At 41.4% G+C, this 17,310-nt stretch overlaps 1 protein-coding gene across 1 annotated transcript; it reads left to right on the top strand.

The window, feature by feature from the left end:
• Positions 1-5,497: 5,497 nt before the first annotated feature.
• LOC138767323 (myeloperoxidase-like) lies at positions 5,498-15,371 on the top strand. The gene is made up of 14 exons (XM_069944787.1): positions 5,498-5,518; positions 5,671-5,756; positions 7,569-7,662; positions 7,821-7,996; positions 8,114-8,234; positions 8,643-8,772; positions 9,573-9,779; positions 10,050-10,371; positions 10,563-10,723; positions 11,711-11,963; positions 12,478-12,648; positions 12,859-13,096; positions 13,641-13,852; positions 15,072-15,371. The coding sequence occupies exons 2-14, from the start codon at positions 5,681-5,683 to the stop codon at positions 15,092-15,094; spliced, it is 2,184 nt and encodes a 727-aa protein (XP_069800888.1). The 5' UTR covers positions 5,498-5,518; positions 5,671-5,680; the 3' UTR covers positions 15,095-15,371.
• The last annotated feature ends 1,939 nt before the right edge of the window (positions 15,372-17,310 follow it).

Below are 17,310 nucleotides of genomic sequence, written 5' to 3'. Positions count from 1 at the left end.
ATAGGTTAACACCGAGGTTAACCCCCTACCCTTATACCAGAGGGAAAAAGAGTTATACAGAGAGATAAAGATTGGTGTTGGGGTCCTCAGGTGTTTTCCCAGTAATGTATTGACCTATTAGTTTGGTCAATATGTTTTGTAATGAAGACACATAAATTAATCAGGTAATATTATATTCATCAATTAATCAAATAAATATAACACATCATAAAAGCGTATGGTATACACAGATTGTTTAAAAACATAAAGTGGCGATGTTTATGAAGGAAAAAACTTTTTAAAAAATAGAGATCAGAAAAAAATAAAAAAATAATGTAAAAATAAAAACTAGAGTCTCTTATGAAAAATGAAAAAAAATGAAAATATAGTCTTAGTTCATATGATGTAATATGGCTGATTTCATCCAAATGATCCTTTTTAGTAGTAGCGATACTTAGTTAGTAGCAATGATTGGTATAATGCCCTTTAATAGGATGTTTCCGTAATTGCTGTATTGGCAGTTTAATTACGGAGCTTAATTAGGGGTGCTGTTTTGCCGTATATAGTTTAGTACATTCTCAGTTCAGTTCACCATACTTATAGGAGATGGTATATTAATAATTAGGCTTATTGAGGCATAGTTATGCTGAATTGCATGCTTAGGTAAACATATGCATATAGTTTGTAGTTGTTATAAGATATCTCAATAGACGCTGACTGTGTCCAGTAGCGGTGCCTCTGATGTTTTGCAAAGTTGCCCGATATCCGTGTCCACAAGAGTTATATTGTTATTAGTTGGCAAATACAGCAAATATAACAATATTGTGTCGTCTGACACTTCTCACCCGTCCTGTAGTGGTTAGGTCCCGGTCGTTGAGAAGGGGATCGCTCCGGCAGCAGTGGTTCTTGCGTCCGGCTGTCAAGCGCTAGACGCTCCGGCAGCAGTGGTTCTTGCGTCCGGCTGTCAAGCGCTAGACGCGCTAGTTAGTGCTGGATAAATAGGTGAGCTGGTTTGCGCATGCGTAAATGGGCTTGTTGCCCGCGGGACCTCGTGTGTCCTTGGCGCCAAAATTCAAGTGAAGAATGAAATCTTCACTTTTTATGTTGGATCAGATGGATGATAAAAATGTAAAAATAAGTGATGTGCACAAAAGATAAAGTTCTTTAAAATGGCTGGACGCGTTTCAAAACCTTCCTTGGTTTTTTCCTCAGCAGCAAGGAAAAAACCAAGGAAGGTTTTGAAACGCGTCCAGCCATTTTAAAGAACTTTATCTTTTGTGCACATCACTTATTTTTACATTTTTATCATCCATCTGATCCAACATAAAAAGTGAAGATTTCATTCTTCACTTGAATTTTGGCGCCAAGGACACACGAGGTCCCGCGGGCAACAAGCCCATTTACGCATGCGCAAACCAGCTCACCTATTTATCCAGCACTAACTAGCGCGTCTAGCGCTTGACAGCCGGACGCAAGAACCACTGCTGCCGGAGCGTCTAGCGCTTGACAGCCGGACGCAAGAACCACTGCTGCCGGAGCGATCCCCTTCTCAACGACCGGGACCTAACCACTACAGGACGGGTGAGAAGTGTCAGACGACACAATATTGTTATATTTGCTGTATTTGCCAACTAATAACAATATAACTCTTGTGGACACGGATATCGGGCAACTTTGCAAAACATCAGAGGCACCGCTACTGGACACAGTCAGCGTCTATTGAGATATCTTATAACAACTACAAACTATATGCATATGTTTACCTAAGCATGCAATTCAGCATAACTATGCCTCAATAAGCCTAATTATTAATATACCATCTCCTATAAGTATGGTGAACTGAACTGAGAATGTACTAAACTATATACGGCAAAACAGCACCCCTAATTAAGCTCCGTAATTAAACTGCCAATACAGCAATTACGGAAACATCCTATTAAAGGGCATTATACCAATCATTGCTACTAACTAAGTATCGCTACTACTAAAAAGGATCATTTGGATGAAATCAGCCATATTACATCATATGAACTAAGACTATATTTTCATTTTTTTTCATTTTTCATAAGAGACTCTAGTTTTTATTTTTACATTATTTTTTTATTTTTTTCTGATCTCTATTTTTTAAAAAGTTTTTTCCTTCATAAACATCGCCACTTTATGTTTTTAAACAATCTGTGTATACCATACGCTTTTATGATGTGTTATATTTATTTGATTAATTGATGAATATAATATTACCTGATTAATTTATGTGTCTTCATTACAAAACATATTGACCAAACTAATAGGTCAATACATTACTGGGAAAACACCTGAGGACCCCAACACCAATCTTTATCTCTCTATATTACAGAGTTATATAACTTTGTAATGTGCTTCAATTACTGGGAAAAAGTTTTTCATGGCACTTGTCCTTTAAGCTATCATCTTCAATGAAGATAAATAATGGTGCTTTTATACATAGAGATTTATCTGACTGATCTTTAAAGCCAAAGCCACGAACAGACTATACGCAGGGAACAGGTCATAACGAAAAGACAGATTTTTCCTCTTTTCAAATCCATTCCTGGCTTTGGCTTTAAAAAAAAAATCTGTCAGATAAATCTCAGCGTAAACGCATCATTAGGCCCAAGGTCAATCATTGCAGCTGGCTGGAATAAAAAAAATCAGCATGCTTGTTGCATTAACAACTTTATGTTACCAGCTCTGGATCAGGTAAAAATCTTCATATCTCTGCATGTGGCAATAAAACTGCCACTGTTCCATGGAGAGAAAGAACAGACATGGCCGCACATCCACATGGCTATCGATGATCATTTGTTTCTCAGCACTATACATACTAACATCAGGAGTTAGTTACAACTTGATCATAGTGTATAAGCCCACACACCGCTTCAAGGTTCCTGATTCGTGTGGGTCCGTAAACTAAATGGTACAGCGCTGCGCGGCGACCACCACAACAGTGCCCGAGGAGGGAGCAACCCAGTAGTCAAGCAGCCACAATGCTGCCGGACATATCCCCCAAAGACATGCACTGCAGCAGTAATGGCGACCACACCATGTAATAAGGGTCCGTTTACACATACAGATTATCTGACAGATTTTTGCAGCCAAAGCCAGGAATGGATTATAAACAGGGAACAAGTCATAAAAGGAAAGACTGAGATTTCTCTTTTTTTTTCAAATCCATTTCCATCCATGGCCTCCGCTCGCAGCCCGGTCCCCCGCTCATCCACAGCCCGGCCCCACGGTCAACCACAGCCCCCTGCACCGCTCCGATCGCCGCCGCAGCCGCTCCGATCACCGCCACCCCCCCCCCCGCCGCCGCTCCGATCGCCACCCCCCCACTGCAGCCGCTCCGATCGCCACCCGCCACCGCCGCTCCGATCGCCACGGGGGCGGCCGGACTATCGCGCAACGACTGTTTACACAGAACGATCGGCAAATTTTTTGCGAACTAAGATTTGATAACATGTTGAAAGATCAAAATGAACGATTTCTTGTTCGTCGTTTGATCGTTCGCTGCTTTTACTTGTACGATTATCGTTCGAATTCGATCGTTATCGCGCAAATTCGCACGATAATCGTTACGTGTAAACGCAGCATTACTCTGTATATTCTGTCTGCCTCACTTTTTTTTTCTTGCCCTGGCCCAGCACTCCTCCCCAAACCCAGGTGTTTTTAATTAGAAATTCTATATAGGGTCTGTAACTAGCTCTCTTTATTATTTGCATTGATGCTGGGTTTACACTGAGCGATAATTCGCCCGATCGTACGATTAACGATTTTGAAGTAACAATTTTTTTTTTATAACGATCAGCGTTTAGATAGAACGATATATCGTACAGAAAATTCGTTTTGCGATCGTTTAAGCCTATCTCGCACATAGGTAAAATCGGTGAATGACTGTTTACACGGAACGATCTGCGAATTTTTTGCGAACGACGAACCACAATTTAAGAACATGTTCAAAGATCAAAATGAACAAATTCTCGCTCGTTGTTCGATCATTCGCTGCATTTACACGTACGATTCTCGTTCGAATTCGATCGTTATCGTGCAAATTCGCACGATAATCATTCCGTGTAAACGCAGCATGAGAGCACTTGGTGAGCTATTCAATTTGCTGCTGTTGGTGGGGTGGGGTGGCCCAGAGGGTTATGTTTGGCAGAACTGGGGCTGCTCCCTCCTCAGGAGCTGTTGCTGTGGCAGTGCTGGTCGCTCTCTGGCGCTGCACCAACTAGGTTAGGGATTCACATGGATCAGGAACCTTGAAACTGTGTGTGTGGGCTTATACACTTTGATCAAATTGTATCTAACTGTATACTAACTCCCAATTAGAGATGAGTGAATTTACATTACAAGCGAAGTGCTTGGTTTTCTCGGTTTGATCCCCATGCCCCTCCCTGCTGCTCCTCTCTGGGTGCCTGGAAAAGCTGGATTCAGTCCTGGGAAACTTCTCCCAGCTTTCCATGACTGGATTCAGCTTTTCCAGGCACCCAGGGAGAAGCGACAAGATTGAAGGCATCCGCATATAAGCGCTTTGCTTCATTTGCACAAGCCTGGAGAGAGAGAAATGGCTGCAACTCGCACCCTTGGTTGATACGAAAGCTTGTTCAGCTACATTAAAAACCAACATCAGAAGTTAGTATACAATTTGATCAAACCATATTGCCTCATGTACCCCGTGCAGGTCTCTGATACACATGAATCCCTAACCAAACAACACTGTGCCGGTCAGCAAACGCCCACCCTGCAAAGCGTGCGCAAGCAGGGAAGGTGGGCCACAGAGTGGCCCTGCAACCCCAATGTCACAGGACCAAGGCCCCCCCAAACCCTGCAGGCAACCCCTGGCGGAGCAAGCTACCACCAAGCAACACAAGTGTGAACAAGCTGTAACCTCGCACCATTGCTCCTGCAGGTGGAATGGGAGGAAAAAAGGAGGTACTTACAATATGTATACACATTTCTGTCTCTCCAGGCTTGTGTGCTTGGCTTCATTTGTAATGTAAATTTGCTCATCTCTACTCCTGATGTTAGTATTTATAGTTCTGTGAAGCAAATGACCAGTGATAGCCATGTGGATATGCAGCCATGTCTGTTTTATCCCTCCATGGAAAAATCCTATGACTCCATCTCCTACCAGTTTGGCTTTTTGGTATTTATAAGGTTAAAAATAAACTGCTGGGGTATATAAGGTATGCCTGCATGTATAAAGGGGGGTAGGGAGTAATAGCTGTAGATGAATATGAATGGCTTGTTAGACAAAGGCCTTTCTACGGTTTATTAAAGTAAAGTAATCTATGTTAAGCAGCATGTCTTGCACATTTTGAGTACTAGTGGCACGTATTATGTAAGGTATAGATTCAGTTCAGTGTGTCAGTTTGAATTGCTTAAGTCACTTTGCCCTGTTTCTGCAATTGTACTAGTGCAACTGTTCCATAAATGACTTCCTCCTCAGGCATAGTAAGGCCCTCCTTGAAGCTGGCCTTTATAAAGGCATCTTGATCTAAGGAACTTGCATCCATAAGGAGAGGTGAGATGTCTTCACTTGTTGTTAGGCTTACCATGCATAAAAAAACTCTTTTCTTAACCTAGATTGTGCCAGTCTTCAAGGTATTGTTGTATGTTATCACATGTGTTTACCAGTATGTATCCTTAATTTTATAAAACAAATTGTTATTCTAGGAGCAAGAACATGCTTTCCCTGCAGAGACTTGGTTGTCTCCTTCTGGTTCTTGGATCACTGGAGATTGTTACATCTTCTTTTTATGGTAACTTACTATGACCTTCCAACATGATTCTCTCCACGTCTATGCAATATGCTGCTGCTGCTTTTGTTGTATTTTTTTAATTACTGCATGTAAATAATAGCATCTATAGTGTGACATTCAGCAATGCTTTCATTATTCTTCTCATAATACTAGATAGATACTCGCTATAGAATTTTACCAGCATGTCACTTAAGATGTGTACCTTAGTTTTATCATAAAATTATACAAAAAAATACCATACATTGCTTTAAAGATATAAACAATCCACAAACAGTATTTTAGTTAAAAAAAAAAGTGCCTATCTATTTTCTCTCTGTCACTTCTGTCTATCTATCCCATTTCCACCTATCTAGATTGCAAGAGAGCAGCACAACCCTTTCAGGATCCCAGGAAAGCTGGGTTCCAACAGATTGAAATGTTGATTCAAAGTCTCCTCTATTCAACATCAAACAGGAATCACTGCAGCACTCCAATATAGGTGAAATCCTCTTCATCATTAGGAATGCTCCAGGCAGATTGCTTCCTATTCCCCACCTGTGTTACCACAGCACATGGGCTGGATCATTAAGGCACCTGTGCAATGTTCAAACAGAAGTAAATGTTCCAGTGGCATTCCTAATGATGAAGAGGGTGGGGAGGAGGGACGGAGGGGTGGTGCAAAGTTAGGGCACAGATACGCCCGTAGGGCATGGGGCTGCAATTTTAAAATTAACTTTTTATGACAATAACTGCATCACCTGCCAAACGGGCCGCAGGACAGATCTTGGATTAAAAGCAGCAATCCGAAGGTACAAGTGGTTTGGGGGGGGGGGGGGGGGAAGGGGTCAGATTGTGGGTACAGAGTCGCTTTAAGCCAAAATATGCCATATGCATTAATTTTAATTGGGGTGCCCCAGCAATCCTTATTTGATATTCTATCCGTTCTGTCTATCTCATATCTATCTATCTATCTATCTATCTATCTCATGTATCTATCTATCTATCTATCTATCTATCTATCTATCTATCTATCTCATGTATCTATCTGTCCATTTGGCTGTAAATGTTGAACATCAGGTTACTTTTGCACTGAAATAATGCTGTAACGGTAACATATTTTAGATCTTCCTTATATATGCAAATTAAACAACCAAATGTAACTGTAATAGTAAGAAAAACCATAGCCAGGAAATGTGACAGTGGTTAATATGAATGTTTGCAAGTTATAGACTCAAATCTAGTGGTGATATTATAGACAAGGCATTAGAATTAGAGATGAGCAAACCGGGTTCGGGTTCGAGTCGATCCGAGACCGAACGTGCGGCATTTGATTAGCGGTGGCTGCTGAACTTAGATAAAGCTCTAAGGTTGTCTGGAAAACATGGATACAGCCAATGACTATATCCATGTTTTCCAGATAGCCTTAGAGCTTTATCCAAGTTCAGCAGCCACCGCTAATCAAATGCTGAAAGTTCGGATTCGGATCAACTCGAGCATGCTCCAAGTTCGCTCATCTCTAATAAGAATGTTTTCATTGTGTTCTTGGTTTCCAAAATATAGAAAAATGGGGGGGGGAATACTGATTATAGTGGTAAAGTATACTGCGTACATATGTTTTTATTATGGAAAGAGCCAGGCCTAAGCAAAGACATCAGATATAACAGTTTCTGTAGAAAAACATGAGTTAGGCACAGTATTTAGTGAGTAGTCTTCAATAAAATGTGTTGGCTGGGAATGGACCAGTCAGTAAATACTTGGAGGCTAGCAAACACAGTGTTGGCTTTATCCTCATTGTCCTCAACTCATGTAATGCCATTTATTTCTACTATCCAGATGGAGTTGAAGAACTTGATGATGATCTTATTCTCAGCTCCGTAAAGGAAGCAAAGAAGCTGGTAGATACTGCCTACAAGCGCACCCGTGATATGTAAGTCCTGTACGCAGAATATCTCTGTTCACACTTCTGTCATGGGTTCTGTTCCTAATGCAGCAATGATCCTTGATGGATCCACTAATGTATAAGCATATAGGACTGGTTTAATATAATATGTAAGTATATCCTAAAAGGATGTCTTGTACTTTAAGCCTTAAAGAGCGTCTTAGGCAAAGAACTTTGTCTCCATCTGATGTCATGACATACTTCAAGCAGCCTGTGGCAACAAGCAGAACACACATCCGAGCCGCAGATTACATAGAGACCACCCTGTTACTTCTGACTGAGAAGGTTCAAAACATTTACAGCCGACCCTTCAACATCTCAGGTACCAGAGGGGGGGGGAACCATTTGATAGCCTGGCATCTACTGGGCCCTGTACCTGACATGTTAAAATGTTTTATTTTACATAAACAATATATATATCTCATTATATGTTCAACAGATCTGCTAACCTCCAACCAGATTGACATGTTGCATAAGGTTTCTGGATATGCTTTCCTACGTCTTCCAAATGCCTGTCCCCAAAGCAGATATCGTACCTTCACAGGGGAGTGCAACAACAGGTGAGAAAGAGGCCTAAAGCCCAAGTCCATCTTTAGTGCCATTATTGTTTCGATGATTCAACAATGAAATTTAGTTTAAAAAATCTCCTATTGTGTTGCAACTCCAACTCTTATGCTGAATTGCCAATATGTGTCTCCTTGTATTAAATGACAAACAAATCCTTTCCTTACACGTTTGTGGTAACCTACCAAATGTAAATCTTTTACTATGGAGACACATATTCCTGCATATGAGCTATAGCCTCAAATGGCAGAAACACCATTTGCTGTTTTCACTTCCAAAGCATTGGGAAATGGTGGTCGGCCCACAAGGATACAGGGGGTGACAAATGTTATCTGTACTAGTTAAATTCACAATTTGCCAGCTAAACGCTTACAGATCAATAACACTTACATTTGTTTCTTCAGGAGATTTCCAGACTTTGGAGTTTCCAATAGGCCTTATACACGCTTGCTACCTGCTCAGTATGAAGACGGGAGAGGCCTCCCTCAAGGATGGACAGAAAATCGTCCAATCAATGGCTTCACTTTACCTCTGGTGGGTATACAAAGTGAACACATCTCAGTGTTATGAGGGACCCACAAGGGTCAAAGGGTCAAAGACCAAGGGTCTCCCTCTCTTGGTGGTAATCAGAATCTCTGATAGTTCTTGTAATACAGTATGATTGAAGAGGTTTTCCATAAAAAAATAAATAAAATGTGTATATATATATATATATATATATATATATATATTAATTTGATAGCTGAAGTCACTTGACTGCCTTTCTGTGTTCTCCTATGCTTTCCTTGTGCTTTTGATGCAAATTGTCTGCTCAGTTATCTTCATTGGTCGAACTTCCTTTTAAGTACACATCCTTAACAGAATTGCAGTCTACTTCCCAGTCTACTCTCTCTCCCTTGAGCTTGACCACCTTATCTATAACCCCTCCCATATACTGAGGAGAAAGAGCTGGTTGAATTCCAAGCTAGAGTGTACACAGAAACTGGAAGTTTATTACAGGATATACACAAGACATGAAGTTGGGCTAATTAGGACAACGGCTCAAATAATTTCATGCTGGTTTTTTTTTTCAGCTTTCAATGCAAAGACTCCAGAATGATAATAAAATAGCTTTATCTAGCAGTACAAGTTAATTTATTGCACAAAAATCAAAAAGTCAAAAATAAGTTCTATCGTTGGCAGCCCCTCTACTAAAAACGGTCTTGGAGAAGTTTATGAGCAGTACAAAGTGCACCAGTGCTATCTTCTGATGTGTCTACAGACACATATACAGTGTATATGATGTATAGATTTACTTTTATGGCTCCCTCTGAAGGATTTCTGTTGCATTGCAGGCAAGGGCTGTGTCCAATCAGGTTATCCGATTCCCAGAGAGAGAACAGACTCTGGACAGACAACGTTCTCTCATGTTCATGCAGTGGGGGCAGTGGATCGATCATGACCTTGATCTGGCACCAGAAACACCATCAAGATCAACCTTCTTACAAGGCATTGACTGTGATCACAGCTGTGTCCGGGCACCACCGTGCTATCCCCTGAGGGTAAGATTTTGTTAAAGTTATTTCTATGGAGCTTCAAGTTCCTGAGATGCAAATCCAGCACTAGGTAGCTGCTAGCTGACAGCTCATTTGGACAGCAGATATCTTACCAAACTCCCCCTACAAAAATCGGTGGACCAGAACCAATATTTTTTATTGCATTATGCTAACATCCTGGGGTGGTTTTTATCTATAACATAATTGCAATAAATTACGTGATGGGTTCTTAGTTCTATTCTATCTCAATTCTATTCTATGTGTTAAACTCTGCAGATCCCACCGAATGACCCTCGTATAAGCAACCGCAGTGATTGCATCCCCCTTTTCCGCTCAAGTCCTGCTTTTCAAAGAGGTTCAACTATACGTGAACAGATGAATGTCCTTACATCATACATTGATGCCAGTCAAATATATGGCAGCACTAATGAGTTGGCCAGAAGACTTCGTGAAAACAGAAATCAGCTGGGACTCATGGCTGTTAACAGTAACTTTACTGACAATGGACGTCCTTACCTACCCTTCAGTACTAATGGGATTGAAGAAGATTTTTGCCTGCAGACTAACAGGACTTCTGGTCTCCCATGCTTCTTAGCCGGTAAGTAACGCAATTTACAACTGTGTCTTTTATTTATCTACTAATTTCCAGTTTTGGTTATTGCACGGAAATATTTTACTGACTTTATTTTACTGACTTTGAGAAATATTTAAAATGTTGTTCCATCCAAAAGATAAACAGGCATTGGGTTATTCTACATCAGAAAGCATGCTGTTTTTTCTTTTACTAAGGTGATGGTCGTGTCAGTGAGCAGCCAGGGTTAACTGCATTTCACACCCTCTTTGTCCGAGAACACAACCGTATAGCTGCCACACTACGCAGGATGAATCCCCGCTGGACTGGAGAAACACTTTTTCAAGAAACCAGAAAAATAATTGGTGCCATTACACAGGTGAGGCAACCTGCATACAGACATCCTAGGTCATGTGTGTGTGTAAATACCACTTTTGCAAAATGCTGCAGTTGCTTTAGCCTAAATCCTTATGTCGTAGAGACATGTTAAAAAATTTGATTGGTGGGGGTCTGGATATATAGACTCCCACCTATCACTATAACAAGCTGGGAAAAGTGTACAGCTGAGTGCTGCTTCTCCCCGCTCTGTGCATGCAAGAGCAAATAGGCCCATTTCTCCAGGCTTGTTCAAGCAACTGGTGGGGGTCTGAATGCCCAGGTTCCCATCAATCTAAACTCAAAAGTGACAGTGGTTTCTATGTAAAGGCCCTATTACACACAAAGCAATTATTGCTATAACGACTGAAAATGAGCGATTATCTGTGGAATAACACCCAATAATCAAATGACCAATGGAAAGTTGTCTTTCAACATGTCGAAAAATTATAGTTTGTAGTTTGCCGATCAATTGCATATCTGTTTGTCCAATACTTCGTTTGCAGATAAAACATGTTCTAAGGAACGATTAACAACCATATAACGACGCAAAAATGATTACATAACCGCAATCGTTGAATGTAGTAACTTCAGAATTGTTTGCTACTAAAATTGCTAGTTTTTTCTAGCGATCGGTCAATATAGCGATTGTTTACTCTGTAACAGATACCTGTAATAGGGAATTTGCCAATTAGCCAGTTTGATGCACTGGAGGTGGTCCTTTACTCCTCTGCAGCAGTCGTCACTGGGGGGGGGGGCATCACTAGAGGAGTGGGCGGCCATCTGTTAGAGTGCACTAAGGGATAAAGGTCTGTCCCCAATGCCCAATAAATTGGCTAAATATTTAATCAATAAAAAACAGCGTAAAAACAGTGCACTGGAGCACCACAGTAGTAATGTTTCCTACTAGAATCATGCCCTAAACTGCTGATAAATTCCCTTTAATCATAGAACTCCAACAAATGACTTGTATTTTATGTCTTTTTTGTAGAAAATAAATTACAAAGATTGGCTTCCCCTACTGATGGGTTCATCCATGTCTCGGTTGGTTCCTCCATACCGCTGTTATAATGAAACAGTGAACCCAGGAGCATCTAATGTGTTCAGCTTGGTCTTCCGAATGGGTCACACAATGATCCAGCCATTTATTTATCGACTGGTGGATGGCTACAGGACCTCACGAAACCTACCTCCAGTCCCTCTGCACCGTACATTCTTCAACACTTGGAGAGTTGTGAGAGAAGGTACATAACTAGGCTTACCTCAGTTTTTAGTGCCATATAATCCTATGTTAGCTGATGTTTTAGAACTTTGTATCTACATAAATTATCAAATTTTACTAAGATGTCAAATTTCTTACGTGCTATACAACTGCAAAATTTTTTGTGGAGAAGGTAAATGGGTTTTCGCATAATGACAACTCATCATTTATCTAGAGTACAGACTATAAATGTCTTCTGACAACTAGGACCCCCATTGATCACCCCGACACACACACACTACCCATTTGAATGGAGCTTGGTCGAGCATGTGCACTGCTCTTCTATTCAGTCTATAGGACTACTGAAGATGGCGTAGGACCTCCACCGACCAGACAACCTAACCTGTAATAAGTGATCTTTATGGGAAAACCCTTTAAATTAATTCTAGTGCACATGTAAAATGAAATTATGCAAAGTTTTTAAAAACCTGCATCACAACTTTTTTTTTTGCTCACAGATTGAAACGTACTGTATACCTATGTATTTCTTCCCACAGGAGGCATTGATCCACTTCTTCGAGGTCTCATGGCAAATCAAGCCAAGCTGAACAGGCAAAACCAAATTTTGGTTGATGAACTTCGAGAACATCTCTTTGAATTGTTCAAACGTCTTGGCCTTGATTTGGGAGCCATCAATATGCAGCGTGGCCGGGATCATGGATTACCAGGTACAATATAAAGGTTGTATGGTTATGGCCTTAAAATGTTTATATAGCAGAAAAATAATTTGCTGAATGTATTATTCTCTGAAGAGAATAATACCCCACATGCTACTCAATTCCTCAGTTCTACACTACATTACACGCCATGTATGCCATCATCATTTACGTAAAGGGGGTTATTTTGTAATGTTAAGTCTTATCTGCTTATTTCAATAGGGTACAATGCATGGCGAAGATTTTGTGGACTTTCGCAGCCCCGCAATGTAAGTGAACTAGGAGAGGTTCTGAGAAACAGGCCACTAGCAGAGAGATTCATATCTCTTTATGGAACCCCACAAAATATTGACATCTGGATGGGAGCTGTTGCCGAGCCGCTGCTGCCCAATGCTAGAGTTGGCGAACTGCTAGCTTGTCTAATAGGGAACCAGTTCCGCAGAACCCGTGATGGAGACAGGTGAGCATAGCACAATGCAATTGTCCATTTCTATGTGTAGACACCAGTGTGGTAGCTAGAAGGGTTACACAGGTAGCAAGATACCAGATGTGGATTCTATAAAGTGTGATGCATACATAATCCAGTATATATCCCATGTGTCAATCAGGTTTATGAGAGAGCATAGCTGGAACATACCCAATTTCCCTTCAATTATTTGCCATCTGTATGCTGCCAAGTGACCATGACGTAGTGGGAGAGGCATGACCTCCTATAGCCCAGTGAATTTTTCTATATTTTAGGCCAGGAATTGCTTTAAATTGTAGCTACAATTTGTAGCCTATAGCTAGCATAGTTTTCAATTTATGGCGCACAGCCACTAATACATCAAGTTTATAAACTTGCCAATGTACTTAAAACCAGCAGTTTTTGCTAAACTCCGCCTTGTCTCTCTGTAGAAATGTTTTTGATGTATAGATGTTTTTACACAATTTTTGCATTATATCAATATAGCAGTTCGATGGAGATGAGCTGATCATCACACATGTTGACTTTTTCTCATCAGATTTTACTATGAGCAGTCTTCCCAGTTTTCAGTACCTCAGAGGAATGCTTTAAACAGAGTGACAATGTCCAGAATCATCTGTGACAACACAAGAATCACTGAAGTTCCTCGAAATGTGTTTGTGGCAAACACCTACCCAAGAGATTTTGTAAAATGCTCCCAGATTCCTGCTTTGGACCTGAGCCCTTGGAGGAGAAAGAGAAGCGGGTCAGGTATGAGCTTTAGTAGCGATAAGTGCCAATAACCAGTCAATTGCGTAGACCTTTACATTTTTGTCATCCCTTACAAGTAACTGTTTCCTTTGCTCAAATGTTTTTATATTCTGAACCTAATCCAAGGCAGCACTGTTCCTTCACTTCAACAGCCTTTATTTGCATTATTTTTGAGCTGTATGGCATCCTTCACAGGTATGTTGGATGTATATGCCATGAGCTTTTCCCACAGCTTTTCATGGCACATCTCTTAATTGATGCCAGTATAGCCAATGGGTGCTTAAAGGGAAGGGGGGGGGGGCAACCTTTTTAACAATGGCATCTGTCACCTTGAAGGGGTACTCCAGCAAAAAAAAAGTCTTTCAAATCAACTGGTGTTATATAGATTTGTAATTTACTTCTATTTAAAATTCTCAGGTCTCCCAGTACTTATCAGCTTCTGTATGTCCAGCAGGAAGTGGTGTTTTCTTGCCAGTCTGATTCAGTTCTCTCTGCTGACAGGAACTGTCCAAAGAAGGAAAGGTTTGCTACAGGGATTTGCTACTGCTTTGGACAGTTCCTGTCACGGACAGAGGTAGCAGCAGACAGCACTTTTTCAGACTGGAAGGAAAACACCACTTCCTGCACAACATACAGCAGCTGGTGAGTACTGGTAATGGCATTTACAGATACGATTGATAGATGTCTTCTGAAAAGAGATCAAAATATGATGTAAAAATGTAAAATTTTTTTAAAAAAAGGCAGGGGAGTGCGAGGACATAATAAACTATACTTGCCTATCCTCCTGCCCCGCATTGCCGCTCCTGGGTCCAGCTGACAGCCGCTGGCCTTCTGCATCTCCTCCAGCTGCAACATCATGTACTCAGCTGAGAGATTACCCGCTCAGCAAATCAGTGACTGGGGCAGGACATCGCCCCAGTCACTGACTGGCTGAGCAGGCAACTGCTTGGCTTGGGCCACGACGTTGCAGCTGGAAGAGCTGGGTACGTGACATACCTGGATTCCAACTGAAAATGACAACCAGTGGCCATCAGCAAGACCCAAGAGCGGCACTACGGAGGCAAGAGAATAGGTAACACCCGCACCCCCCTGCCTGCTGTGTTTGAATTTCACGGGACTTCTGTTTTAAGCAGTTCACACATTTGCCCATGTTATGAATTTGTCTTGTGAGTTCTGTGAAAATGTTACTTAATCATTTTGCACTTATTTTGTTTTCCAGAGGTTGAAGAGACTGATGAATAAAGGAGTTAAAGATAAGTTACATATAGCAGAGGTCTATGTGATGCTCCTAAGTATGCCATTTTATATATACAAGGGAAGGTGATCCTGTGCTGGTCACATTGCTGCTAAAATATGCTAGATGAGAAGTGTCCTTACTGAGCTGTGTCTATAAAGTGTGAGATCTAGATTAAGGCAGGGCTGCATATTTCTACTGTGCTGTACTATAGATGGCAGTACTTGAGGACTACAAGAATTTACATTGCTTTTACTTCACCTATATTCACACTTTTTTGTATTAAAACATGAATAAACTGAATTTAAAGAGAATAATGATTCATTAATTGTAAGTTATGCTATGTGTAACTAGAATTTATAGTCCTACTAAAAAGGACAACCTAAACTTGAGCCCCTTATGTCCTGGGGTTCTCCAGCGAAAATCTTTTTCTTTCAAATGAACTGGTGTCAGAAAGTTATACAGATTTGTAATTTACGTCTATTAAAAAATCTCAGGTCTTCCCATACTAATCAGCTGCTGTAAGTCCTGCAGGAAATGTGGTTTTACTTTCAGTCTGACACAGTGCTCTCTGCTGACATCTCTGGCCGAGACAGGAACTGTCCAGAGCAGGAGAGGTTTTCTGTGGGGATTCATAGAAAACGGAGACTGAGTTCCTGTCTTGGCCAGAGGTGTCAGCAGAGAGCACTGTGTCAGACTGAAAGTAAAACACTTCCTGCAGGACATACAGCAGCTGATAAGTATGGAAAGACTTTAGATTTTTAATAGATGTAAATTACAAATCTGTATAACTTTCTCCTCCAGACTGTCTACAAAAAGGAAGGGTAACTACTGCTGCTGAAAGAGAATACAGATTTCTACCTTATGTACTATCAGCAGCATTAATATTGGAGCTGTAGAAGAAGAAGAAGAGAGGGATCTTAGAACAGACCTTCCAAATGTAGTGTCCTCTGAAGATATTTCACTGAGGTTATTACTTATTTAAAGTATACTATAAGGCTGAGCTACAATATATTCCAGGGGCAGTCACAGACTGAATAGAGCCCCTGTGCAAAAAATTGTGCCTGGGCCCCGTACCCCCCCCCCCCCCCCCCCCCCCCCCCCCCAGTCTTTCCCACCAACCTTTTCCACCTCGGAGCATCCCTACAAAATGTCCTACAGAGTACAAAAACCGGCATGCAGTGACTCACAGGTGACATCTTCAATCTAAGGCGTCGCTATACCCTTTTTATTTCCATGTGGCCCACGCCTCCATGATGATTTCTTCCAGCTACAATTAATCTATTCAGAACCTGCCAGACAAGCATCTTAGGCTCTGCATTTTTTCCTTCAACTTCCTTCCCTTTTTCCTACCTATGGGGTCCCATACAGTAGTAATTCCACTGTTTGGTTTTATGCTTAATAAAGCGAGTAGGTATGTAGGTTGCCCCATATTTAGGGTCCCCCATATAGTAATAAGATTTCCTTCTAAGCCCCCCCCCCCCCCCATATAGTAATAATGCTCCCTGCTGGGCCCCCATAGTAATAATGCCCCCTGCTGTGTACAGCCCCCTTAGAAATAATGCCCCTTGTTGTAACTATCCCCCATAGTAGTAATTGCCCTCTGCTGTATACAGTCCTCATAGTAATTAATGCCCCCTGCTGACAACTGCCCCCTCACAGTAATAATGCCTACTGTTGACCCCCCCACACATACACACACATGCACACAGTAATATTGCTCCTTTCTTCACAGCCCTCCCCTACCCTTCACTCTTGTGCTTCAACCTAAAAAAAAATTCCAGACAGGGAGCAACTTTTCTCAATCTTCTGGCTTCTAGCTTGTCACAGGACAGATCCTCCAGCAGGCGCAATGACATCATATCATTGTGCATGCTGGAGAGATAATTTCCTAGCTGCTCACAAAGTGCCCACAGCTTATGACAATGAATAGAGCAGCAGGACGCTGACAAGTCCTTCTGTTCTATTCTGTTACTGCTGTTCAGGCGCACACCCCATACTACAGAGAGCAGGTTCAAAATTACAGCAGCGTTGCATCCCTAGATGCTGCATGACTGCAACTTCTAGGGGTGCTGAAAGGAGGACATCTGAGCGAGCGGCGGGGCCCCTCTCCCCTTCTGGGCCCCTGTGCAATCGCACCGGCTACACCTGCGATTTGTCTGCCGCTGATATATTCTATATAAACCAAAAATCCTCCTGGATAGATAGGTTTTGAAAGATCTGC

The sequence above is a fragment of the Dendropsophus ebraccatus genome, chromosome 11 (assembly GCF_027789765.1).
Source record: "Dendropsophus ebraccatus isolate aDenEbr1 chromosome 11, aDenEbr1.pat, whole genome shotgun sequence".
Taxonomy (NCBI): Eukaryota; Metazoa; Chordata; class Amphibia; order Anura; family Hylidae; genus Dendropsophus; species Dendropsophus ebraccatus.
The sequence above is the reverse complement of the archived record's forward strand: the minus strand, read 5'-3'. Positions and strand labels throughout refer to the sequence as shown.